The 26185-nt window shown below is 38.3% G+C and overlaps 1 protein-coding gene across 6 annotated transcripts in view; it reads left to right on the top strand.

Moving 5' to 3' along the window:
- Positions 1–12210: 12210 nt before the first annotated feature.
- Positions 12211–26185, top strand: part of tcf12 (transcription factor 12) — a 116743-nt gene continuing 102768 nt past the window's right edge. For 3 of the 6 annotated variants that reach the window (XM_086287000.1, XM_086286994.1, XM_086287007.1), the window contains exons 1-3: positions 12211–12386; positions 13176–13264; positions 13492–13564. In XM_086287000.1, the coding sequence (XP_086143126.1) occupies positions 13193–13264; positions 13492–13564 (145 nt within the window). In that variant the 5' untranslated portion in view covers positions 12211–12386; positions 13176–13192. The remainder of the gene's footprint in view (positions 12387–13175; positions 13265–13491; positions 13565–26185) is intronic. The other 3 variants (XM_086286987.1, XM_086287014.1, XM_086287019.1) reach the window with 1 other exon arrangement.

The following is a 26185-nucleotide window of genomic DNA, read 5'->3' on the forward strand; positions in this document are numbered from 1 at the left end:
AAAATACAGTGATGACACAAAATGACACATGTCGACTCTTTGAGATATTACAGATCTTGTAGGTGCAGCAGGGAAAGCAAATGATCAATAAAACACCGCATTTTCCAATTTATAGCCAGTTACATCATTCTGAAACAGCTGCGCCGATCAGATCTTAGCCAACAGGCAGAGGCTGTCCAGACAGTTAGGTACTGAATACGGATACTTTGCATGACTCGCAGTTTATATTGTTACTTATTTATCTCACGCTGGGTCTAGATGCAGACCTTCTGTTCATGTACCGTCGGAAATAAGGCCTTTTAATGCTTTTCCCTTAAAGAAACTTTCTTCTGATTGGCTACCTCTTTCATCAGCAACTGGGAGGGGCTTCCGTGATCCTGACCATATTATGGTTATGCCTTCTGTGACGTTTTACAGAGCCAAGATTTGGGGAAACAACAACAACAACAAGAACAAAAAAAACGTCAGGATCTGAGTGTTTGGAACAGACTGAAGTGTTTGGCTCATAAGGATTACTCATACATGTACTGACCTCGTTATCTGAAACTACAGCCGTGTTTAATATTCATATCCACCATTGTGAGAATCCAGAAATGACAGAAATGACAGAAAACACAACTGTTCACATTTACATTTATATTCCTCTTATTTTTTAGCATTTATTTTAATTTAATGTAGACAATATCCACTGGGGATCATCAGTGCTAATCTCTTGTGTGTCACTTTTCAAATCAGGGGATGCAGATTTATCATCATGGCAGCAGATTCTACTCTCAGATCAAGGTCCTCATTTCAGTCTTTGCTCTCCCCTCACCACAGCTCAAGGGACTTCTTCAGTTTCTCTCTGTAGCACTGTAAGCTGTCCTCTGATGACTTATACTGTAATTTGGCAGAGTATAAATAAAACTGAATTCTACGTACAATTAAATTTGCTCTGGCTCAGTTAAATCCATCTCCCACCTGTCCAGAATACAGAGCCCAGAGAATGAAAGTGTCTCTGATTATAATGAATAGAGTACGTAGTAAGTAAAACTACTGCAGCAGGGAAATGTCTGTGTTCATCTGTGATTAGTATATTAGTAGGGGCAAGGAAAAGGTTAATGATATAAATAACTGATCCATGTTGGTCTTCATTACAAACTTTACAAAAATTTTAAAGGTACACTGTGGAAAATCTTACTGCCAAATGTAAGGAGATTGCAAACAACTGAATTCTATTTTCTTACCCCTCCCGCAGAATCCTAGCATCACAGGATGAAAGATGTTTAAAAAACTGTTACGTGTCTGCAGACTGCCTGTTTTCTCCCTCTCCTTTTGCTAGCCATTTCCCAAGGTAGACTGCAGGCTGGTGTCATTTTGGGAATCTCCACCTAATTAGAGGGAGGAGGCTTTGAATGGACCAACCGGGAGTGAGGACACCCTTATAAAAGGAAACTCACCTGTGGCTAGAGGGGGCTCTTTTCTCCTTGGTTAGGGTTGCTTGGCACATGTGTTGAGCTGCTCTGGTGCATTTCTTTTGTTTGTCTAAAGTCTGGGGGACCCTGTACATTTCCTCATGTAGGCTGTTTTCTGTTAAACACACCAGGTAAGAAGGTTGTTGCCACCCATGTAATGTTTGAGCTTATTTTGTAAGCTGAGGACTAAGACTTTTTTTTCTTCTTCGATGTTTTCTTGTTGTTTTTCTTTGGCATAACCTGATGGTCCCTTTCTCCCCCACATTGTTGTATGGCTGTAAGACTTTTTTTTTTTTTTTTTTGAGAAATTACCCATTAAACTTCATATCTGCTACAACACTTGCACTGACTTGTTAACTTAGCTTTCAAGCAGAAAGCAGGCAACTTCAGCATCGCTCTTAAAACTTTTTTCTCTGCAACCCTTGAATGTGGGAAGGGCTACTGTGCTGGTGTTTACTCTTATTTTGGTGGCGTTGTGTTGTTCCTTCTCGTTTTTACTCCTTTGGTGAAGGAGTACCAATATTAAACGTACATATGAGTCTTCATATCTTGCCTCTGAAAATGCAGACCCAAAATAAAATTTGCTTCTACATCACAAAGAATCCTCCACCTTTGGTGTACTCCATGTATTTTTCTAACCACATAAGCTATGGGGAAGAGGCAACAAGAGAGAAGGAAAGGTAGGTATACGGAGGTGAGAGTAGGGTGTTTAAAATTAGCTAGCTGATATGATGGACAGGAGGAAGGCAGATATATTGTTTCTGCAGGAGACCAGGCAGAAGGGAAGCAAGGTGAAGAGTGTTGGGATGTGGACTTGACTGTTCTACCATGCTGTAAGGTAAAGTCACAGTCCTTGGGTTTTCTGTTATAAACTTTGAATTCTTGCTATTATTTCATATTCTGTTTGCTTGTTATTGTTTTTTTCTTGTTTGCCACATTTTAAAAAGTTTAAGCTTTAGTATCAGTTTCTGCTTATTTTCATGATTCTGCCTTAATGTTTTATTTTTTCTATCGTTGCTTTCTTAACCTTCCCCCTCCTGCATTCTCCATTTGGATCTGCAAACAACTAACCATTCTCTGGTGTAGAGGCTGGGTGGATGAGTACGTCAAAGGTGTTCTGGGGGTGAAGAGTGTCAGACAGGATCGTACAGAGTTAAAGATTTTAAGAGTTTTATTGTGAGTAACCAAGATGGACAGCATTAGAAATGAGTGTAGCAGAGGGACAGAGGTTTAAACATGTGCAGAGGAGGGATGGTGAAAATGTTGGACGGTGAAGATGGCGCTGCCAGGTAGGAGGAAAAGAGGAAGACCATAGAGAATGTTCATGGATGAAGGAGGACATGTAGAGGGTTGTTGTTGCAGAGGAGAAGGCAAAGGAGGGGTTAGATGGAGGCAGATAATTTACACTGGTGATGACCCGGCAGGAAAGACAAACAAGAACTAGAACTACTAACCTTCCAGAAGCAAATTACTTAGAAAAGGAAAAAGTAGCCCAACTTTTCCATTTCTGGATATTAAGGCAGCTGACTTTAAACTGTTAGACTGAGCCTAATACCATTATTAGAGCATTTCTATTGCATCTGTATATATTATCATTAATTTAGAGTGGAGGCAGTCAGAGTTTAAAGTACAGTTGTTGGGTTTTTTGTTTTTGTTTTGTTTTTATAAAGCAATTAAAAACAGTTATTTTCTTTGTTTCAGGTGCAGGCATACCTCTTGAACTTCAAGAGAAGTTTTATCCTCCATGAAATGGAGGTCCAGATGTTCAGCCTATTTTAAGAAGTGTGTAAAGATGCCTCCAAAAAACAAGGAATGGAAAGAGTTGTAAGAAGGATGATTCCAGGAAACGTCTCCCAGAGGTGGCATTCATGGGCCTGTGGGTCACTCCATCCTAAATCAATGTGGGTCCCCAGTTTGCCTCAAAATTGAATGGTTCATAGTTTGGAAAAACATAGTCCTCTCTCTGAGGTTTTAGCTTCACTTTTCAAGATATATTCCTTTGAAAAAGCTTTTGTTGACCTACCTTCTTTCAATATTTTTCATTTTTGAGACCCACTGCCCAGGAGAACTCTGGTCTAAGAAGTCTAATTCAGGTTAAGTTTAAATGTAGCAGTTACAAGCATGGATATCAATCACATCACACACACACACACACACACACACAGCAGCATTCATTGTAAGTCAGCATGCCAGTCACGTGATCCCTGCTTGCCTGTGGCATTAAGGTTAGGATTAGCATAGCACCATATAGACCCGACAACTTGGTCTTGCAAGACTACTCACGTGAAAAAAAGCTTTTAAACCCTTTTTCATTACTTAATTGTTCTGTTATATTTATTTTTGTGTATGAAAAATGTTACCGGAGTACTTATTAAGCTTTTAATGACTCTTAGTATATTTAAAGCTTAACCTGAATTATCAGGCTCATTCAGGGCAGTAGGTTAGAAAGGTATGTTCAATACAATTATTTTCTGAATGACAAATAGTGTAGGAAGTGAAAAAACTGCTGGGGATTTACCTTACAGTGTGATGTGCCTTAAGGACTGGTGCAATAAAAACTATTAAAACAAATATTCTTTTATCCCCCTCCAATACTCATCTGGCTCTTTGGCTATAATGTCAGCTATGATGTCATCATGTTAAACGTCTTCCACAGCAGTTCACAAAACCTGCAAGATCGTTTAACAGGACTAATCACTGGAGGTATTTGGAGAATGCTTGCTGGTATTCAGCTCTCTCTGAACTTTTACACTATTAAACTTGACAAGGTAGAAATTCAAAAGTTGCTTAAATTAATATGAACTTTTCTGAAAGTGAATGAGTAGAATACGGGTGACAATCCTTAACTTCTTCATATATATTCATAAAAAATTTCTTTGAAAACTGACTTTTTCAGGGTCTGAAGTATTGATAACTGGTTTGCACCAATCATAGCACACAACACTTCTATTTTTATTTATTTATTTTACAATTTCTGAAGCCTCCAAATGCATTTATTTACCTTAGCATCCCACATGCACGTGCCACCTTCTGACTCAGATGTGTTCGGGTGTTCTTGCTCTCCCAAATAAGGAAGACAATATCAAAATAGACTTGAGAATTTTAAAGGGAATAGTTCAAGTGGGGAAATTATGAAATGCCACCTTTCATCAAATTTGAGGTCGTGAATAAGCTTTAACCACTTTCTGCATCTCTTCAGGTCTGTTGTACAGAGTAGAAGACTTGCGTAGACCTCACAGCGCTGACCACTCTGTAGACCACATATTGGGATATTTGAGATAGGGGACAAGGAATAGAAATGCTGTGCAGGTTCAAATAAAGACGGAAAGATTCAACCTCATTAAACATGAAGCAAGGTGAGAGAGCACAAGGCATGACGGAAGAAGTAACAAAGGTCAGAGGCACACTCAGACAATACATACACACCAACCAGATTATTGGACAGATGGGAACACAGCTGAAACTAATTGGAGTAAAACAAGACAAAGGAAGAAGACTTAACACAGTGCACAAGAGACGAGGGGCAATCAAAATAAAACGGGGAGTAATCAAAACATGAGAACACCAAACATCAAGATGGAGACTTGGATGAAACCATGGAGACTGTACAGAGAGACCAGACAGAAACAGCGACATGAATGGGGAAACGGAAAGGGATCGCAAAAGATGACAAATAAATATTACATAACCAAGGCACATGGACTCGACTACAATATAACCTAGGAACATGAACTAGTGGATATGCAGAGGATGTAATAAATGCTAAAGGAAAAGAACAATCGTGAAAAACAAAAAACAAACTAAAACAGAAATCCATAACCCCTCATACTCAACACTCAAGTCAAAGACAATAATACTGTATAAACACATTCATTTCCATTATTTAGGAACTCGGCTCTTTCCCACTCTTTCCACTTCTACAGATTAAGTTGGTTTAACTAATAACTTTATTTATCCTTAACTAAGTTGGAAGTTAAAGACTTGAAGCCTAATAGTGTTTTTGTTTGCCTTTTAGTGTTGATAGCTGTATTCTCTTTCATTCTGATCAGATACCCACGATGATAACAAATCCTTTCCTCTGATCCTGCCAATTAGCTTGACACAAGCTTGTTCAGTGACTGTCTTCTGGCCTCAGTAAAGCTAGAAGGTTACTTTGTCTTCTCATGTGTGCCCTCGTGTTTTCAAAACCAACAAAATGGGGACAGCAGAGAACAGGGGTGGGGTTTTTCTGGCAGTAGCACATAGCAAAACAGTGACATCAGCCTCTAACATGCTTCTACGATGTGTTCAGATAAACAGGCATGCATTTGCCTCAGCTAGGTTAGATCATGTAGGAAGGAATTGGAGGGATGTGAAAATATTGTTTTGAGATGTTATGTTCTAAGTTGAAGGCATTGTATACGTTTTTGTTGTTCAAATTTAGATGATGAGGATGTAAACCTGAGGGGGTAGGGCTAAATAAGTATATACTTCTGCCTACTCCTTTTCAAACAACTGTATGGAATGATTTTATGAAACGTTGGTGAATGTATATGTTTGAAATAAAAAAGAACTGAACTGAAACCTTCCTTTGAGTTTTATTGTTACACTGACCTAACACTAGCAAGAGCCCTGTGATATATCGTACCCTCGTGTACATGCACTATGTGTTTAAGATGGCACAAAAATGCCATATGAGCACGTTTGCTCACAATGCCTGAAATATCTCTATAACGATAATGGTAAATTCTTTTAACTTATTTGATGTTTGCTTTAAATGGTTGCGACATATTTGAAATTAAAAACAAAACAATATTTTATCACCTTATCTTGTGAACCTTTCTCCTGTTGGGTGAGGTACTTAGGTTATAGGCGGTGACATCATAGCCTGGATGCCCTTAAATTATTTTAAGCTTTAATGAAAAGCAGGACTGAGGTCATGACCTAGTAGTGCTCAAAAATAACCTCGGTGTGAAAATAAACAGATTAATCCTGTATTAAGGTTTTTAGCAAATGAGGCATCTTTCTAAGGTCAAGTCCTTCTACTCTTATTGTAATTTTGAGAATGTTATACATGGTTTTATTGCAATTCCCCTTGACTACTGTAATGCCCTTTATGTTTGTGTGAGTTATGCTAACTTTCACTCCTCGAATTGGGTCAAAATGCTGCTGCTTGCCTGCTTACTAGAACCTGTAACTTGGAGCGTATCGCCCCTTTCCTGGCCTGCCTTCACTCTTGCCTTCAGGATTTTATTGCATGTTTTTAAAGCCTTCTGACCTCTCAACACCTTATGTTCATTAGATGTCTGTGAAGGTTCTCAGTCATCCAGGTCATCGTAGTCAAAGGAGCTTGCAAGGAAAGCGTCTGGACTTCTTTAAGTTGCTTGAAGACGTTTCACCTCTCATCCGAGAAGCTTCTTCAGTTCTAAGGTCAAATGGTGGAGAGTCCCAGATATAAACCTAGTGGGAGTATCCCCCCACAGAGGGACAAAAGGACCCCCTGATGATCCTCTAATCGCCTGAGCCAAGGTGTGAAACTGGGTTTATATCTGGGACTCTCCACCATTTGACCTTAGAACTGAAGAAGCTTCTCAGATGAGAGGTGAAACTTCTTCAAGCAACTTAAAGAAGTCCAGACGCTTTCCTTGCAAGCTCCTTTGACTATGTTCATTAGAGGTCACTGACATCTGCTAACCAGTAACTCCCCTCTGTCCTGAAGACTAGACTGAAGAATCGAAGGGACTGAACTTTCTCAGGACGAGCCCTGTAAACTGTGGATTGAGTTCCACTTCCCCCTTCTTGCAGATTTGTAAAGTACGCCTCAGTTTCATTGCTTGGCTTGAACCCTGAGCGAGAGTTGTAGATATTTAGGCTTTTAGCTATGTTTATTATTGTGTGGCTGCTCTCAAAACTGTGATTCTTTGCCTTCAATAAACAAAGAATAATAATTTGTTTATTTATGTAAATAGTTAATCATTAAGAAAAATATCCTTGGTATAAACCGAATGTGCACCAATCAAGTACATTTTACTTGCCCGGTTAAAATGTAACACTTTACATTTTAACAAAATGACAGCATTTCAGACATTTTATTTTTTGATTGTTATTGTATCTGTGCATGCGTCTGTGGTGTCTGTGTTAAAGTACAGCACTTTGGTAAATGTTGTTTTAAATGTGCTTTATAAATAAAATTGTATCGGAAGTTCAGGGTGATCTGTGTTTGTCCAACAGGTGGCAGCCTGCAATTAATAATGTAAGGTAGGAGCGCTCTCAGTGGATCCTCAATGAGAAAACATGTTTTTAACTCATGTTTTCTAGACATTTTGGTTTTACTTCAATATACATTTATATTCAAATAAAGTATTTTTTTTTTCAACAAGTTGATAATTTAGCCCTGCAGTTTCCATCATTAAGTAGGTTCAGCGGTGTTTCAGGTGGTAATAAATCATATGAGGCACTATGTTCAGTTACACAATGTGGAAATCATCTCTCGTCTACAATCTTCTGAGTTCATTGTGCTCTGTTTGCTTGGATCCTTTATGTCCAATTGCTTATCAATAAATCTACTTACTTTAATGGGGTAACTGAGTAGAAAATGAATGGCAGTGAAGCAGGTGACTGACACAGTGTGGATGTTCTCAAATTAATTCAGGGGGGCTTCATAAAAAAACTCAGCCCTGTACCCGTGTAATGATCAGCAGCCTGTGCCAGATGTAACAAATGGTTCACTTGGTCTAAACATGTAATGACTTGACATATTTTTGTTAATTAGCTTGTAATACGTGTGTTTAATAAGAATAATAACTGCCCTGCTGTCACATCAGTGACTGTGTTTTATCATTTTAAGATCGTTGTGTCGCAGGCTTTACATTCATATTGCGGTTTGTCAAAATCTGTCTCAGAGTGAGAGACGAGGGAATCCACGGTACAGGTTTAGTGCTGATTAGAAATGAGCAAAAATACGGGTCTTTCTCTTTATCAAAGCGATCCAGTGAACACGGGGGTCAGCTTGTTGTCGGCCACTTGTCAGCGAGTGATGAAGAATGTGAAGCCTCTAATATTTATCATTACACTGCACCCCATAAGTCACCCTGTCTAAGCTGGTGCCAGATGTGACTTCAGAATAAATGTGCAGCCTTCACCAGTGTTCACATGCAGCAGTATTGAGATGTTTTTGTTTGCTGGGATGCACCCTTAAACAGTTCAGCGCAAATGTTTTAGGCACCACGACTAAAATGAGGCTGATTTGACAGAAAAAATGAAGACCTCGAGCCTGCACCTGCACACATTCTTTCCAAAACTTCATTGACATTTTCTTTGAGTTTAGGACTAGACTTAATCTATATCTGGGAAACTGGCTGTCAGCATCTTAATCTTAGCTTAACTTTATGATGTTGGGATCAGGGCTCTACAGGAGCCATGACATCTGTTCCATTGCTCTTCTTTTCCCTGATGGTAGCTCTCTACGCTCTACAATCTAAAAAAAACTTGTGCATGCTATTGCAGCTGCAATGTTATGACCTAATCTAAAGCAGTACTGCTCAGATGATGCACTAAAACTTACATATTTACATTGTATGTGCTACGGTGCATCACGTGTGCTATATAGAAAAAACACAATATGTCCAGCTATGTGTGTGGCTTTTAAATGAGCTTGCTTTGGAGGTCGACTGCTTCTCTCCTTCCCACACATTTAAAACCTCTTATAAGAATGAGTATAAATTAGAAACCCACAGCACCAACACTGAGCTTTTATGTGTCACAGCAAGTCATGCCGCACACGACCACTCACATCTCTCAAAGAAAAGAAGCAGCCAGATTACTGTCTAAAGAGAAGTTTGTATCTCTGTTTTTATTTCCCTAGAACAAATAAACAGTCTTAAAACTTAAATTATAAACACTGATATAAAGACTAGATATTAATTTTAATTTGCAACACAAGATATCAGTGCGGAATGTAGCCAAAGGGAGTCTGCACAATCACAGCAACAAAGGAATAAACATTTGTCCTCCCATATCCTGGTGGGCCTCCTTTCCCAGCCTCTCATGTCTATTTAGTTTTTTACATGAATCAGTGAGAACAGTGCCAGAAGTGTGTGGGTGGTTCTGGGACAAAGTTTACTGAAGCTGAAGTTTAGGTGGAACAGGCCCCATTCAATAAAACATCTGGATAAGATGGGAGGGGAAAGCCCTGGTGATGCACACCCCTCTTTGCTCCTCATGAGGTTCACACATGGCTTTTATGACACCTCGTTCCGTTGGTGATTTGTAGCTGTTTACATACTGCTTTTAAGTTTACGGTTTGCGAGATGAAGTGCTTAAACTTTAAAAACTAATGTTGAGTTGGGAGATTTTGTTCTTGTTTAGGCAACTAGGAGCATGTCTCTTGTAGAGCTTTGATTCTGGCTGAATGAGACAGATTTAGGTACACCACACGCAGGGGCGAGTGTGGGATCTCACCCTTGCACGGCTTTGCACTCTATGAAAATTCTGTTGCAAACTTGTTCCCTTTTCAGTCATAACAGTTTCAATCAACCGTGAACACCCACACCTAACTGCCTTCTCACTCAAACTCAACCTGTCAAACAGAAACAATGCTAACTCTTGATTTAAGCATCTGCTCTTTGAGTTCAGGTTAAAGAGGTGCTAATTTTGTGTTAAAGGACCAGTGTGTAGGATTCAGTGGCCTCAGTCAATCAGTTAAAGACCCACCGCTTTCCCAAGTGTGACGGAGAATCGGTGCCCATCAGGTCCCACTTACAAAATTATCTCAGAGTTTAAGCTCAATTGCCTATCCAACTGGAAACATCTAGAAGAGACCAGATCTGTGTTTTGTACTTGTTTTCTCTTGTAGCCTGCCCCAGTTTTGTTTCACTTTGTTTTTTATTTTGAGGGTTGCTGCTCTTTCTTGTTCTAAATAATATATATGATCATTCATTTGTGAAAATTTGCTGCAAATTCAACATGAAAACACAAACAGCCCTGATTGGAGTGTGCTACCATCAAGTGATTGGAGAAGTAATCAGCAAGCCCAAGCATGAAGATGAACAATGCCGGCCCACCTCATATGTGGACATAGCCACCAAGATGGTTGGTAAAGTCCAACCACGAAGACTTGTGTTGAGTATACCCTACATACCCTGGATAATTCTCCTTTCTAATTGTTAGAATGACCACCATTTACAAAACTGACTTCATGTTTTGTTCACTGTGATCTGAAACTGTGACTAAGCCCGTAAACTCATTAGGAAAAGGCTTTCAGAGGTCATAGAGCAAGAAACTCTGCCCTGACTTCTACACAAACTGAAGTCATGTTGCAACAACAGGAGTCGCTCCCTGCTGTCCATTAAAAGGAAAGGTCTAAGGAACTGTCACAAAGTCCCAGACTGTTGTTCAGAACAGGTCTGCTAGATTTTTACATCATGATGATCATTGGAAAAGAATTCACAGGAACACGGCTAATATTACTGTTATTGGTTATGTGTCATTAGCGTGGAATTATTTCCTTTAATGTAGCAGCCACATTTGTTTTAAAAGTAATGTATGTTTTCCAAACTTCTACTAAAAGTTATTCCAGTGAAATATTTTTTTAATCATTTCAGACATATAGAATACACACAAATTTTAAGGAGTAATACTTTTATGAAAATGTTCTGCTTTGGCATAATTAGGTTACATAAAGAACATTTTAAACAACAATTGTAACAGTTTTCAGAAATCAAACAAAAGTCAACATCTACTCTCTCTCTTGGAAAGAACTGAATCACACACACACACACACACACACACACACACACACACACACACACACACACACACACACACACACACACACACACACACACACACACACACACACACACACCTTTTGATCCGCTTATTAAATCTGTGAAAGAAAAGCAGACCCAAGAGTAATTCACGAAATGCAGATACCTTTATCTAATTGCATTAACAAAACATAAATCTGCCTCTTAACTGAGAAATAAAGGAGTGAAGTCCCCGAAAACATCTATAAAAATGAGAACTTGATTAAAGCAGAAATTTTGAGGTGAAACCTCTGCAGTCCTGCTCTTTGAATAAAGTGACTTTAAAACAGGGGCATACTTTACTTAGAAACTAAAGATTGGGGTAAACAGATTTTAAATAAAGGTATCATTTACCACACAACGCAGATAATACAGGATCCACTCTGCTGCTGATTTACTTTAATCACTGGTTTAGACTGTCTTACAAATTTATAACAAATAAAATGACCATATCTTACATGCAGTGAACATGAAGGTTGTTTTTTTTTAATCTGGAAGTGTGGGATGCTCTAGTATGTACTACGTTTATGCAGGAAAGATAAAGATAAAAGGTTCAGGTTCAGGTTATTTGTACCCAGTAGGTACAGTTGATTTGCAGTAGGTAAGCCATCCATCCTTAAAGGTAAATTTTCAAACAAGCAGAGACAACAGACAGTGATTAAACTGGATACAACATAACGAGGGAGTATATGGCAATTATGGCTAATCTTTAATAAAAAACCTATTTAAACTGGGAAATCAGACTCCCATCATTTCATTGCCCTTATTTCTGAATTTTGAGGAACAGTGTTACTCCACAGTCTGCTAAAACTCGCATTAGCAGTCAGTGATAATAACGCACAGATAAACCTGTCGTGCATCAGCGCGACCCAGGACAGCAGCTCGCGCTGACTCCCGCAGCATCTCCCCCTGTGTGGGACCATCATGTCACTGAGCTCGGCGGAGGGATACAGTAACCAATGTCATCGTGGTGCTGAGGCTTTTGCAAAGCAAAAATGTCTGCCTAAGGGAAACTCGTAACTGATATATATAGAGGATATTCCCCCAGTAATTGCTGTTTAAACCCACATTTCGCTGTTCTGAGGCGTCTTTTCAGAAAACGACTCTTCACCAGATCACCCTAGTCGGGATTTTAATCGGAAAACAGGTAAAATATCAGAAGGAGTTTGCCAAAAAGCTTTCGGACCCGTGAAAGAAGTTGGGAGTTGAGAAAGACCATCACTGCGTTTTGTATTCCGGAGCTGGAAATTGAGATTATCATTTACAGTATTTGTTTATCTGTGTTGCCTGTCTTGAAGTGGTCTGTAATTTACGTTTCGGTCTATCGGAGGGCATTGTCTTCTCCGTACTGCTGTCTACACGGACTAAAAACGCTGCAGCTGCCTGCAGCTCGCTAGCTATTTTCAACCCATATGAACTAGGGACTGCAGCTAGTGTTAGCCGCTTAGCTAAGCGACGTTAGGTGCCTCCGCGAACAGTAGGCGATAACCATCGTTATACGTGGAAAATAAGCCGCACAGACCACTGACATTAACACGGTTAGTGACAGCCCGGGCAGAGGGTCGTTTAAACGTCTCGGAGTGATAACAGAGGCACGTTGACGGCGCTCTAACGCGATGCTGCAGGTCCTGGCTTTAACAAGCAGAGCCATCCATTCAGAGCGCTCCTACTAACGGTCTCATCTCTCTTAATCAGCGCAGTGAGAGAAAACAAGTAAAGAGAAACATTTCTGCACACTTTCATCAGTGATTATACGCCCGTTCTGTCCGTGTTTGCCACATGAAGGTTAAAGCCATAGTCAACTTTACTTCACAGTGATGGTCTTTATTCTTCATCCATAACAAATACCTCCCGCGGCAGTCATTTCATGTGGTACTAGTCCCCTCTGCTCAATAAACCAGCAAAGATGTAATCTGATGGACTTTGTCTTCTCCAGCTTTCTAGATCGCCAGGATGAACCCCCAGCAGCGGATTGCCGCTCTCGGAACTGACAAGGAACTAAGTGACCTGCTGGACTTTAGTGCGGTAGGTTGGGTTTTTTTAAAAACGCTTTGCCATGCAGCTCCAAGACATGTGATGATTAAACAGGCTTAATAATGACTAATTGATCAATTCCTGTTAGTATGTCGAGTAGTATGATTTCACAGGCTAACCTTGATTTAGTGTCATGGCACTGGATTATGTGAATGGTTGCTTTTGCACATCTGACTTGCTCTAATTGTAGGTATGCATTTCTGTGTTTCTCCTTTCAGATGTTCTCTCCACCTGTAAGCGGAGGGAAAAATAGGCCTACCACACTTGGAAGCAGTCAGTTCAGTGCATCAGGTAGGACCTGGTCCCAAAGACCTCTCTGTAAACCCTCTGATACGTAGTCTCTCTTTATCCCTGCTCGCATGACTCATAATTCTGCACTTGAAGATCGGTTGTTTACTTGATTCTGATTTGTTTGAGTTCTGTTTGGACTTATTTATATAAATGGAGACTGGAAGAAAACTGTCTTAGTTTTCAGCATTGCATGTGATTCTTCTCTCTCCTCTGTGTGTGTGTGCTTTTCACATCTGGTGCTTGAAACATGAGCCCTCCACCTGGAATTGTAGTGCAGTGCTGTAGTAAAGATGTAGAACAAAGCTTGGTTTAGGACACAGACGGGTGTAAATGTTTTATTGATCTAATGTGAGTGTTATTCATTTTTTCATCGCATTGTCAGATGCTTTAATTAGGCAGTTCTTTTGTCAGCTTGTGGTTAAGGATTCGCTGTAAGGTTTCCTTCAGGAAAATGCTGTTAATATCCCTAGTGGGATTGTGTGACATTTTCTTATTGAGCAAGATTACAGGAGCATATTGATGATGCCCCTCAAATATACGCATACATTTAAGTGTGTTTTCCATGAATTTCTGGTCTCTTTGGGTTAGGGTTAGTAGGTGGTTTGGTCGTAATAACTAGCGTTAAGCTTTTCTGCTTCTGGATCGCTTCCTATATCTATAAACGCTACAGGACATGAATCCGAAGCACATCTATTGTCTGATGTGCCACTAGAGAAAGTCAACAATCGAGCTTTATGTATTGTGAAAGCATGTCTTGTGTGCATCCACAAAGCCTCATTGTCATCGGTTATCTGCGAAACGAAAGACACACACTGAGGAGAAATGACAAAGAAACAAGAACAGAGCTGTCACACATGAACTGCGGGGCTGACTTTTATAATACCTAATCATTCAAGTAACGATGATGCTGTGTGTGTGTGTGTGTGTGTGTGTGTGTGTGTGTGTGTGTGTGTGTGTGTGTGGTCTCTTCAGTAAAACAAATGGCAAGAAATTCTAGTGAAATTGCTCTGAGAATTTTCAAATAGTCGCACCTTTCTGGTAAGCTTCCCACGCATATGTTCATGTAATGTAATAATAACACAAAGTTTCACATTGACAACAGCGTTGTCAATATTTTTGAAGGTTTTCATGTGACAGTGTTTTAGGTATACCTTTATAAAAAATAATAAATCTGAGCATGCCGCCACCACTACTATCTGCTCCCTGAGAAGTCAGAGCCGATTTGAAACAAGTTACAGGAGTGCCAGACAGGAAATGTATTGTAGAGCTTTTTCACTTGATTGTGTCAGATTACACAGGTGGAAACCTCAGTGAATGTTTCTCTAATTGTGGATGTTTTCAGCAGCCGGGTTGTTTTGTCATTGCTGCAGCAAGCTGATGACAAAAAATGAAACAGGTTTCTTTAACGTTGATTTATCTGCAAAACAAGCATTTTTACTAGGATGACTAAACATTGGTGTTGTCCATGCAGTGCACTGTAAGGCATAACTATGTGCTGTTGTGGTTTATTGTAGGAAGGTGCTCTTAAATACACTGTGGCCAGCCTGGTGCTTTTTCTGTGGAGAATTGTAAGTTACAGCTCAAAGCTCATTGGCACCGGTGTGTGTCTTCTGGTAACCAAGTTTTTTCTTCAAAACTGAACTAAGGCTACACCTGGGCTGTTGGTTAAAAACAAAAATGATAAAAATTATGTGGGCGTGACTGTGTAATTACAAGATGTTTTGTAGATTTTATTTGCAATTTGTAAATGTAATATTTTGTGAGAAACATACTATCTGCAGATATTTTTATTATTATGACATGAACTATGTTTAGAGCAGATTTAAAGAGCTCAGATCAGGTATTAATGTCTCCTTTTGCTTATTTCTATCTAAGTACAGATTTATAAATAGGCAGCTTTGTTTCAGTTCTTTTATTCCCCCTACAGTCTAGGTTTGACTGTTTGTGTTAGATAATTAAATAGTTTTTCCACACATAGTTTTAAATTGGAGCTATAATAACTCTAATTATTGTTTTATGGTAACACTTCAGATGTTTTTGTTCTTTAATTTGCAATACATCTTTGTTTGCTGTTAAATAACCGTGTTTGTTTCTAAAAATAAAATATTAGTTTGTAATGGGGGTAATTCCATGTCAGTTCTTCACCTCCGTTACACCTGACCGCATCTCAGATTCGCCTGAAAAAGAAATAAAAATCCAGGGGACAGATAAACTTCTTAAAAGGAATTATGCAAAACAAATCAGGTCCCTACAATCATTAGGTTTCTCAATATAAAGGTAGGGCTGGTGATGTGGCTCTGTGAATGTGGACTCGCTGGAGTGTGGCTCAGGTTATCTTAGATCGGTGGATTGAAGTCCTTAATATATTTGTTTGGCTGATCTCTGATAGCAGAATTGGAGAAACCATAACTTTGCAGGTAGGGGACTGATATTTCTTCACTGTGATATTTCTGAGGTATGACACCATATACTAAATCTAAATTAACTATTTTACAAAGAGCACCTTTCTGTTAATATTATACTCAAAATATGTCATGGTGGTTTTTTTTAATTGGATGAATTGAGATTGAATGATCCACTGTGTTTTAAAAAAATTATATATCTATATAGATATATAACTTGATTGATAAATAATTAGATGTAGGACAGAGAGATTACACTCAAGTGTTTTTGAGTTGCATGATATTTCTACATCCATTTATGGTTTCGTGTCACAGGATATATTTTGCTGTAAGAGACACACTCTGGAAAGATTTCCATAGCTTTTTAGCTTTTCTGTTTTTTAGTTTCAAATTTCTGAATGTTTGGTATTTTGTTAAGTCACATCTTAAATATTTCCTGTGGAACTTCAGCAAAATTCACTACTGAAACTATATCACGCTGCAGTATCATGGAGAAGATGAGCCACTAAAAGTGTCTTACATCTAAATAGCGAGAGGGAATTTATTGTCTGCTTTAGTATTTTGTGTTTTTGTAGCAAAAACTGCTCGTATGAGCTATACCACTTTTTTCCAACAAACAAGCATCCGCACAACTTTACTCTGCAGTGGATTGTAATTTCAGGAGGCTAAATTTAGTTTGCATATGTATGCATGTATACGTTCTAATTTAAATATTCCAGCACTGACACCTATAGCGGGTAAATCCCTCTTCCCTTTAGCCTACAGCCAGAGCTCATGTCTCTCTGATCCTCAAGGTAGGGGAAGAAGCACCTACATAAGTGATTGTGAACTTAAGGCAAGTGAGTGTGCAGTCATGAGTGTGGAAATTGCAGGGAATGAGGGTTTGGATTATTGCATCTCAGCTGGGCATAGCCAGATAATTGAGGCAGAGTGGGACATGCAGGACCCTTCAAAAGTGTGTCAGAGAAAGATGGATTGGAAAAAATAGCCAAAGTGGCTCTAACGGAGATTCATCATTTCTCTCCTCCAGCTGTGTTGATGATGCAAATCTGATGAGGCCATTGACTCTTCAGTGGAGTGGGGCTGCTGTGAAATGGGTAATTTTCATTTAGTGGGTATGTAGTGGTACATTTGTTGACTGTGACCAGCAGCTGTTGTAGGTTGGTTTGTCAGTCAGATGGATCCCAAAATGAAATGTCTCATTGCCGGTCGTAGCTACAAAGAGAGCGTCACTGCTGCTGCCTCACTTTGAGGTCAGTTTTGTGTGCAAAGCATCAGATTTGGTTATTAATTATCAGATTGATGTCACCTAACAAAAATAAATACTCTTGCCTGTAAAGTCAAGATGGTTTTCAATGATTTAGAAATGCATTACAGAGAAGATACCTGAAGGATGTAAGCATATGCCAGTTAAAATTGTTCAACCGTGTATGAAGGAACGATACCCTGCAGGGTGTCACCTCGCAGGAAGGCTCCTAGGTTTGAATACACTGGCTGGCTCAAGTCTCCCTGTGTGAGTTCATTTCATGTACCCTGGCTTTCTCCCGCAGCCCAAAGACATGTGTGTTGGGTGAAGTGGTGATTCTGAATTGGCTGTTTGTGTGAATATGAGTGTGATAATTAAACAGTTTTTCCACACATAGTTTTAAATTGGAACTATAATAACTCTAACTAGAAAGTGCATTTTCTGAAGAAACTGCAGTGTGAATGCTTGAATCTGAATGTATGCACTGAAATGAATTAATTGCTGAATTTTGAGTTAAAAATATTGAATGAGATTAAAAAAAAACAAAAAAAAAAACAAATTTAACCTGAAAACAAAGGTGCTGAACTGCTAAAAGCTGAAGGTTACACAGAAGAAGGAGTTGGAAAAAAACTGAAAATGTTTTAAATGTAAATTAGAAAACCCTAAGAAATGAGAAAAGAACATTTAGAGTCAGAAAACATCTGAATGAATATTAAAAGGTCATATTCTTTGAATCACTGAATGACTCAAATGTGATCCCTCCACTTTGATCCACACAGTTTAAAAAGTTTAAATGCCTGAGCTTTGAAAGATACGGTGTTGGAAAGAGAACAATAATGGTGACAATTTGAGGGTAAAATGATGGCTGTAACACTGTGGACACAGCAGCAGTTGAAAGAGAAGTGCTTAAGATGAATCTTGGTACAGTGGCAGGCAGAGCTCGTTAAGCAGGCAGGTGTGAGCCTGGTTGCTATAGTGACCGCACCCAATGGCTCCATACACACGTACACAGACATGCGCCTCACTTTTGCTGCTTAAAATGAACAGAAAAGTCAGGCCGAAACAAATCGTTCCCAAATGAAAAGTAAAAGTCGTATTGACAAAATTCTTTCACCGTGAGTGACAGCAATGTCTAGTCTACCTAATTCTCAGTTTTCATGCCTGTGGAGTTTATTATATGGACGTGGTGACAGTGGAAAGACACCATGCTCTTCTGATTTTCAAACGAACCTTCTGAGCCATTTTAACATTAGAGTCTATGGAAGAGTTGGAGGGAGGAGGCTGTGCATTGGTGACATTTACGAAAGAACCATAACACCTAGGACAATAGTAAACACATTGGATGAAAGAGGACAGCGATGGCTACGTTTTGAGGGTAAAATCATACCTGTAGAGCAAACGCTGCGGACACAGCAGCAGTTTTAAAAAAGATTTTAAGATTAATTTTTTTGCTCCTCTCACTCTAGCAGTTGAGCTGCCTCACTCTAGCCCCAACATTCCGTCCCATACACACCCATTATAAACTCTGAAACGGCTGAAAAAACATCATGAAACTTAAACTGGAACTGAAGAAAAAGTATAATAGATATTGAAAAGATAAATACAAGTTGAATAGTTGAATGTCTTGTCTTCGTTTTAAAGTTTGAATGGTGGCTCTATGTCAATGTATGTGGAAGTAGTAAGAGTTTAAAAATGAGTAAGTTGAATGAGGATTTGAAGGGTCTCCCCATTGAAATACATTATAAATTTTTGTTGAATAAAGTTGAATAAAATTAAAAATATAAATGTTAAAAATATGAAAAATAGAAGCAGTGTTGTCCAAAAGAATAGGAATCTAACGGTGTTTGAATGGTTTTTCTAAGTTGAACGGTTTTGAAGGAGTAGGATTACAAAAAACGTACGGAATACAGAATAAAATATAACTAGAAAGTGCATTTTCTGAAGAAACTGCAGTGTGAATGCTTGAATCTGAATGTATGCACTGAAATGAATTAATTACTGAATTTAAGTTAAAAATCTTGAATGAGATAAAAAAAAAAACTCCGAATTTAACCTGAAAACAAAAGTGCTGAACTGCTAAAAGCTGAAGGTTACACAGAAGAAGGAGTTGGAAAAAAACTGAAAATGTTTTAAATGTAAATTAGAAAACCCTAAGAAATGAGAAAAGAACATTTAGAGTCAGAAAACATCTGAATGAATATTAAAAGGTCATATTCTTTGAATCACTGAATGACTCAAATGTGATCCCTCCACTTTGATCCACACAGTTTAAAAAATTTAAAAGTGTGACCTTTAAAAGACACGGTGTTGGAAAGAGAACCACGATGGTGACGTTTTGAGGGTAAAATGATGGCTGTGACACTGTGGACACAGCAGCAGTTGAAAGAGAAGTGTTTAATATGAATCTTGGCACAGTGGCAGGCAGAGCTCGTTAAGCAGGCAGGTGTGAGCCTGGTTGCTATAGTGACTGCACCCAATGGCTCCATACACACGCACACAGACATGCGCCTCACTTTTGCTGCTTAAAATGAACAGAAAAGTCAGGCCGAAACAAATCGTTCCCATATGAAAAGTACAAGTCGTATTGACGAAATTCTTTCACCGTGAGCGACAGCAGCTTCTAGTCTACTGAATTCTCAGTTTTCATGCCTGTGGAGCTTATTATATGGACGTGGTGACAGTGTAAAGACACCATGCTCTTCTGATTTTCAAACGAACCTTCTGAGCCATTTTAACATTAGAGTCTATGGAAGAGTTGGAGGGAGGAGGCTGTGCATTGGTGACATTTATGAAAGAACCATAACACCTAGGACAATAGTAAACACATTGGATGAAAGAGGACAGCGATGGCTACGTTTTGAGGGTAAAATCATACCTGTAGAGCAAACGCTGCGGACACAGCAGCAGTTTTAAAAAAGATTTTAAGATTAATTTTTTTGCTCCTCTCACTCTAGCAGTTGAGCTGCCTCACTCTAGCCCCAACATTCCGTCCCATACACACCCATTATAAACTCTGAAACGGGTGAAAAAACATCATGAAACTTAAACAGGAACTGAAGAAAAAGTATAATAGATATTGAAAAGATAAATACAAGTTGAATAGTTGAATGTCTTGTCTTCGTTTTAAAGTTTGAATGGTGGCTCTATGTCAATGTATGTGGAAGTAGTAAGAGTTTAAAAATGAGTAAGTTGAATGAGAATTTGAAGGGTCTCCCCATTGAAATACATGGGAAATTTTTGTTGAATAAAGTTGAATAAAATTAAAAATATAAATGTTAAAAATGAGAAAAATAGAAGCAGTCATGTCCAAAATAATAGGAATCTAACGATGTTTGAATGGTTTTTCTAAGTTGAACGGTTTTGAAGGAGTAGGCTTTCAAAAAACGTACGGAAGAATAAAATAGAATAAAGATTAGAAGAACAATACTGTGAATGCTTTTCAAGCATTCACACTAACTAGAAAGTGCATTTTCTGAAGAAACTGCAGTGTGAATGCTTGAATCTGAATGTATGCACTGAAATGAATTAATTGCTGAATTTTGAGTTAAAAATATTGAATGAGATAAAAAACAAAACAAAAAAAAAAACGAATTTAACCTGAAAACAAAGGTGCTGAACTGCTAAAAGCTGAAGGTTACACAGAAGGAGGAGTTGGAAAAAAACTGAAAATGTTTTAAATGTAAATTAGAAAACCCTAAGAAATGAGAAAAGAACATTTAGAGTCAGAAAACATCTGAATGAATATTAAAAGGTCATATTCTTTGAATCACTGAATGACTCAAATGTGATCCCTCCACTTTGATCCACACAGTTTAAAAAGTTTAAATGCCTGAGCTTTGAAAGATACGGTGTTGGAAAGAGAACAATAATGGCGACAATTTGAGGGTAAAATGATGGCTGTAACACTGTGGACACAGCAGCAGTTGAAAGAGAAGTGCTTAAGATGAATCTTGGTACAGTGGCAGGCAGAGCTCGTTAAGCAGGCAGGTGTGAGCCTGGTTGCTATAGTGACCGCACCCAATGGCTCCATACACACGTACACAGACATGCGCCTCACTTTTGCTGCTTAAAATGAACAGAAAAGTCAGGCCGAAACAAATCGCTCCCAAATGAAAAGTAAAAGTCGTATTGACAAAATTCTTTCACCGTGAGTGACAGCAATGTCTAGTCTACCTAATTCTCAGTTTTCATGCCTGTGGAGTTTATTATATGGACGTGGTGACAGTGGAAAGACACCATGCTCTTCTGATTTTCAAACGAACCTTCTGAGCCATTTTAACATTAGAGTCTATGGAAGAGTTGGAGGGAGGAGGCTGTGCATTGGTGACATTTATGAAAGAACCATAACACCTAGTACAATAGTAAACACATTGGATGAAAGAGGACAGCCATGGCTACGTTTTGAGGGTAAAATCATACCTGTAGAGCAAACGCTGTGGACACAGCAGCAGTTTTAAAAAAGATTTTAAGATTAATTTTTTTGCTCCTCTCACTCTAGCAGTTGAGCTGTCTCACTCTAGCCCCAACATTCCGTCCCATACACACCCATTATAAACTCTGAAACGGGTGAAAAAACATCATGAAACTTAAACTGGAACTGAAGAAAAAGTATAATAGATATTGAAAAGATAAATACAAGTTGAATAGTTGAATGTCTTGTCTTCGTTTTAAAGTTTGAATTGTGGCTCTATGTCAATGTATGTGGAAGTAGTAAGAGTTTAAAAATGAGTAAGTTGAATGAGGATTTGAAGGGTCTCCCCATTGAAATACATTATAAATTTTTGTTGAATAAAGTTGAATAAAATTAAAAATATAAATGTTAAAAATGAGAAAAATAGAAGCAATGTTGTCCAAAAGAATAGGAATCTAACGATGTTTGAATGGTTTTTCTAAGTTGAACGGTTTTGAAGGAGTAGGCTTTCAAAAAACGTACGGAAAAATAAAATATAACTAGAAAAATTTGCATTTCCTGCGAAAATGCAGTGTGGATGCTTAAAGCTGAAGCTGTATGCAAAAAGTAGCTGAAAAAGCTGAAAAGTTGCAGAAATTGTAAAAACTTTGCAGAAGCAAAAGAAGTTTGCTAAAATGGAATAACTTAGCAGAACTGCAATATCTTAGAGGAAACATAATACTTGGCAGAAATACAATAACATAGCAGAATTTAGCATAAATATTGTAACTTACCAGAAACATGATAACTTCTCAAAAATACAAGAATTTAGGAGAAATAGTATAAGATAACAGAAAGAATATATTTAGCCAAAAATACTTAAACATTACAGAAACACTATGATTTAGAAAAATAGTACAACAGAGCAGAAATATTGTGATTTACCAGAGACACTGTGATGAACTATGAATATTGTAATTTTAAATTGAGACTATGTTTTAGCACAAATATTATAATTTGGCAGAAATACTATAATTTAGCAGAAATACTATATTAAGCACAAATCCTATAAAAAGCAGAAATGGTATGATTAAGCACAAATACTACATTTAGTAGAAATACTTTATTTTAGCACAAATCCCATAAAAAGCAGAAATACTGTACTATGATTTAGTAGAAAAACTATAATTAATCAGAAATACTAAATTTAGCAGAAATACTATATTAAGCACAAATACTATGAAAAGCAGAAATAGTATGATTAAGCATAAATACTACATTTAGCAGAAATACTATATTAAGCACAAATCCTATAAAAGCAGAAATAGTATATTAAGCACAAATCTTATAAAATAGCAGAAATAGTATGATTTAGCACAATAGTAATAAGTTAAACAGAAAAATTGGAAAAGCAAAATGGACAGCTGAAAAAATGCTGAACATGCTGAGGGTCCCTCAAATATACTTGTTAAATGACAAAAATCTGCAAAAAAATTTATTACAGCCACACAATCACAAATATGTACACATGAGGAAACACACATGCACAGAGAGACCCACACACAAGATCCAATTCAGTCAACCAGTCTAAATATATTGAATTTAAATCTTAGAATGAGATCATCCCATTAAAAGCCTTTCTCTCTCTCTCTCTCTCTCTCTCTCTCTCTCTCTGTCACACACACACACACACACACACACACACACACACACACACACACACACACACACACACACACACACACACAGGGAGAGAAAAGTGAGTTTCTAGGTCAGCCTGGGAGCTGCTGAATTTGAATCCACCAATCAGAGAGCCTGTGCACTCTTTCCCTCCAAAACAGGTGCATCCTTTTTACACACGCAGCACAGAGAGACACAGGATCATTGCAGTCTATTTCTCATAATGACGACTCCCCTCAAACAAATGACCATAATTTCCTAACCGTAGGAGCTAGAACGGTCATTCTTACACCGTTTTGTTCAGAAGAGATGGGGGAATCTTCAAGTGTTGACAATTTATCATTAAAATATGAATTTTTAGAGATATATGACACGGATGACTTGTTGACTTAGAAGCCACGAATTCCCCAATATGCAAATTTGAATACCTGGAGCCCACATACATGATTGGCTGGCTGGGAAGCTGTGCAGGCCCTGATTTGTGGATTTGAATTCCTCAGCCCTCAGATATGATTGGCTGGCTTAGAAGCCACGAAGGCCCCAATATGCAAATTTGAATGCCTCAGGACACTTATTTGATTGGCTGGGAAACTGTGCAGGCCCTGATTTGAAAATTTGAATGTCTCAGTCCTCACAGAGGATTGGCTGCCTGGGGACCTGGCAGAAATATATAGAAATACTATTATTAAGCATAAATACTACATTTAGTAGAAATACTATGTTTTAGCACAAATACTATAAAAAAAAGAAAAACTATAATTTAGCAGAAATACTATATTAGGCACAAATCTTATAAAATAGCAGAAATAGTATGATTTAGCACAATAGTAATAAGTTAAACAGAAAAATTGGAAAAGCAAAATGGACAGCTGAAAAAATGCTGAACATGCTGAGGGTCCCTCAAATATACTTGTTAAATGACAAAAATCTGCAAAAAAATTTATTACAGCCACACAATCACAAATATGTACACATGAGGAAACACACATGCACAGAGAGACCCACACACAAGATCCAATTCAGTCAACCAGTCTAAATATATTGAATTTAAATCTTAGAATGAGATCATCCCATTAAAAGCCTTTCTCTCTCTCTCTCTCTCTCTCTCTCTCTCTCTCTGTCACACACACACACACACACACACACACACACACACACACACACACACACACACACACAGGGAGAGAAAAGTGAGTTTCTAGGTCAGCCTGGGAGCTGCTGAATTTGAATCCACCAATCAGAGAGCCTGTGCACTCTTTCCCTCCAAAACAGGTGCATCCTTTTTACACACGCAGCACAGAGAGACACAGGATCATTGCAGTCTATTTCTCATAATGACGACTCCCCTCAAACAAATGACCATAATTTCCTAACCGTAGGAGCTAGAACGGTCATTCTTACACCGTTTTGTTCAGAAGAGATGGGGGAATCTTCAAGTGTTGACAATTTATCATTAAAATATGAATTTTTAGAGATATATGACACGGATGACTTGTTGACTTAGAAGCCACGAATTCCCCAATATGCAAATTTGAATACCTGGAGCCCACATACATGATTGGCTGGCTGGGAAGCTGTGCAGGCCCTGATTTGTGGATTTGAATTCCTCAGCCCTCAGATATGATTGGCTGGCTTAGAAGCCACGAAGGCCCCAATATGCAAATTTGAATGCCTCAGGACACTTATTTGATTGGCTGGGAAACTGTGCAGGCCCTGATTTGAAAATTTGAATGTCTCAGTCCTCACAGAGGATTGGCTGCCTGGGGACCTGGCAGAAATATATAGAAATACTATTATTAAGCATAAATACTACATTTAGTAGAAATACTATGTTTTAGCACAAATACTATAAAAAAAAGAAAAACTATAATTTAGCAGAAATACTATATTAAGCACAAATCCTATAAAAAGCAGAAATACTATAATTTAGAACAAATAGTATAAAAAGCAGAAATACTATAATTTAGCAGAAATACTATGTTAGGCACAAATCCTATAAAAAGCAGAAATACTATAATTTAGCAGAAATACTATGTTAGGCACAAATCCTATAAAAAGCAGAAATACTATAATTTAGCAGAAATACTATATTAGGCATAAATCCTATGAAAAGCAGAAATAGTATGATTTAGCAGAAATACTGTATTTAGCACAAGTACTGAAAAGTACCAGAAATACTATGATTTAGCAGAATAGTAATAACTTATTGAAACACAAATGCACAGAGGGACACACAAACACAGGCTCTAATCCAGTCAACCAGTCTAACTATGTTCAATTTAAATCCTACAATGACATGCTGCCAAATAAGGGCAGGGTCCTCTCTCTCCCACTAAACACACACACACACACACACACACACACACACACACACACAGGGAGAGAGGACTAAGTTTCTAGGTCAGCCTGGGAGCTGCTGAATTTGAATCCACCAATCAGAGAGGCTGTTTACGTTTTCCCGCCAAAACAGGTGCCTCTTTTTACACACGCAGCACAGAGACATAGACCTGCTTCTTTCAGTTTATTTCACATAGTGAGGATTCCCCTCAAACAAATGACCATAATTTCCTAACCATAGGGGCTAGAGCGGTCATTCTTACACCGTTTTGTTCAGAAGAGATGGGGGAATCTTCAAGTGTTGACAATTTATCATTAAAATATGAATTTTTAGAGATATATGACATGGATGACTTGTTGACTTAGAAGCCACGAATTCCCCAATATGCAAATTTGAATACCTGGAGCCCACATACATGATTGGCTGGCTGAGAAGCTGTGCAGGCCCTGATTTGTGGATTTGAATTCCTCAGCCCTCAGATATGATTGGCTGGCTTAGAAGCCATGAAGGCCCCAATATGCAAATTTGAATGCCTCAGGACACATATATGATTGGCTGGGAAGCC

Source organism: Aulonocara sp. 'chitande type north' Nkhata Bay, linkage group LG1 (genome assembly GCF_057382095.1).
Source record: "Aulonocara sp. 'chitande type north' Nkhata Bay isolate Kocher_YH1m ecotype deep benthic linkage group LG1, A_spYH_male_GT1.1, whole genome shotgun sequence".
NCBI lineage: Eukaryota > Metazoa > Chordata > Actinopteri > Cichliformes > Cichlidae > Aulonocara > Aulonocara sp. 'chitande type north' Nkhata Bay.